Here is a 1,872-nt window from a genome sequence, read left to right as displayed (position 1 = left end):
ACCCAACCCAACCAAGCCTCCAACCTAAACAAAAAGTGAATATTTATGGTCGCTTCTATATCTATCTCGATTCTAATGGAAGGTGAAAAGTTTCATTTTGAGGCTAAATAAATGGGAGGTGAAGAGTTTTATTTTGAAGCTATATAAAGTCATGTACATTAATTTTGCAATCGAGATTTGGAAAATGAAGTGAAGGAGCATTTTGGACAATGAAGCAAGGAGCATATTGGAAAATAAAGCGGAAGGAACACCAATTTTATATAGTTTAGGTTTCTATATGTTTAGGTTGCATGTAGAGTTATTCAAGCTCGACATGATCAATTTTGCTGGTGGAATGATTCAAATCTCAAACAAGTGTTCTGACTTGAGATTGGGTCGATTTCATATCAAGTTTGTTAGACAATTAACATTACAGACTTGGTTCAACAAATAATAATAATAAAAGAAACCCGAACAAAGAGTACCAACACTATTCTATCAAGAGTTCTTCCATACACATAAACTGCTTCAATTGATATCAACAAGAACCAGATAATCGTCCGATACCAACAAATAGCACCTTCCTAATTCTACAAGGAATACATAGATTTAAAGGCTCTGAAGTAATTTGAGGGTCTCGTCAATATGCTTTTCGGGTTGGAACTGATTGTTATATATGAGCTGCACAATCCCATTCTTATCAAGAACATAAGTCTGTCGTCCAGGCAATGTTCCAAAAAGATCGGCAGGAACTCCCCATTCTTTCCTCACTTTGTTACCCTCATCACTCAGCAATGTAAATGGAAGTCTGTATTTCTTTGCAAAAGCCTACATTTTCAATCATGTCAATGTGAGAACGAAACACCCTTGTAAAGCCGAGATGGAAAGCAGAAAAGCCCACAGAGACAATATCGGCTTGTGTAATTACCTTGTGTGAAGATGAATCATCGCCGCTAATGCCGACAACCTCAGCCCCTGCTTTCTTGAACTTCTCATAAGAATCTCTGAAAGCACAAGCCTGCAGAAATGTGCAGAGATGTGCAGAAATGTGCAGAGATGTGAATTTGTTGGTTTTGGATTAAGGAAAGGGAAATCCCATTTTAGAGAAGAGGAATGGTACCTGCTTGGTGCAGCCAGGAGTCTCATCGGCAGGGTAGAAGTAGACAACCACAGGCTTCCCTTTGAATTTAGAGAGGCTCACATTCCGCCCGTCCTGGTCTTTCAGGGTGAACGCAGGAGGGGCTTGGCCCTTGTTCACCTACCCAACCAAAACCCAAAATCTAAGCACAAAAACCAAATGATGAATCAAAAATCGACAAAGGAGAGCGATGTACCTTAGAAGAGATGGTGATTTTGAAGGAGGAAGAAGAAGGAACAGAGGTAGGGGAAATGCGAACACAAATTTGGGCTCCCAGAAACTGGGAATTGGAGGATTTGGGAAGAAATGGGAGTTTAATGGAAGATGGGGTTTTGGGAGTTAGAGAGGGGACAAGAAAATGTGCTACTGGGTGAGGGAGAGAAGCCATTTTTGGAGCGTCAAATTCTCAGAAAATGTGCTCTCAAAATCCCCCGTTTCTGCCTATTGCATCTTATCTTGGCGGTGGATGAAGACGACGCTACACATGGCAGATGCGTAGATAGCTGGATCGGGTCCCTTTTGGATTCCACGGTCGTCCACCGGACCCACCTGTGTACGGTTAGGTTGATTGACCGATTCAAAATTTTTGGTGAAATTTTAGCTTCTATTTTCAGATTGGGAGAGGAATTTTTTTTAAAATGATTAAAAAGCTTACTTATTATTAATACATTATATTAATAACTCAATTTTATAAAATTAAAATATCAAACATTCCCATATCATAACATTTATTATTAGTATTGATTACGAACATT

General features: G+C 39.3%; 1 protein-coding gene across 1 annotated transcript; it reads right to left on the bottom strand.

Annotated features, from left to right (window-relative positions):
- Window positions 1-421: 421 nt before the first annotated feature.
- On the bottom strand, window positions 422-1,619 carry LOC111471992 (peroxiredoxin Q, chloroplastic-like). Its single transcript, XM_023117681.1, has 4 exons — window positions 1,314-1,619; window positions 1,100-1,237; window positions 908-997; window positions 422-807 (listed from the first exon to the last, which is right to left on the bottom strand). The coding sequence occupies exons 1-4, from the start codon at window positions 1,503-1,505 to the stop codon at window positions 589-591; spliced, it is 639 nt and encodes a 212-aa protein (XP_022973449.1). The 5' UTR covers window positions 1,506-1,619; the 3' UTR covers window positions 422-588.
- Between the last annotated feature and the right edge of the window lie 253 nt (window positions 1,620-1,872).

Source organism: Cucurbita maxima, unplaced genomic scaffold (genome assembly GCF_002738345.1).
Source record: "Cucurbita maxima cultivar Rimu unplaced genomic scaffold, Cmax_1.0 Cma_Scf00061, whole genome shotgun sequence".
NCBI classification, from domain to species: domain Eukaryota; kingdom Viridiplantae; phylum Streptophyta; class Magnoliopsida; order Cucurbitales; family Cucurbitaceae; genus Cucurbita; species Cucurbita maxima.
This window is presented reverse-complemented; position numbering and strand designations above follow the sequence as displayed.

Bases quoted from the DNA above. Each gene is read 5' to 3' on its own strand.
- LOC111471992 (XM_023117681.1), bottom strand. From the start codon at position 1,505: ATGGCTTCTCTCCCTCACCCAGTAGCACATTTTCTTGTCCCCTCTCTA. The intron at 998-1,099 runs GTACCATTCCTC...ACATTTCTGCAG, and splicing joins CTCCTGGCTGCACCAAGCAG to GCTTGTGCTTTCAGAGATTC. The intron at 808-907 runs GTAATTACACAA...TTGAAAATGTAG, and splicing joins ATGATTCATCTTCACACAAG to GCTTTTGCAAAGAAATACAG.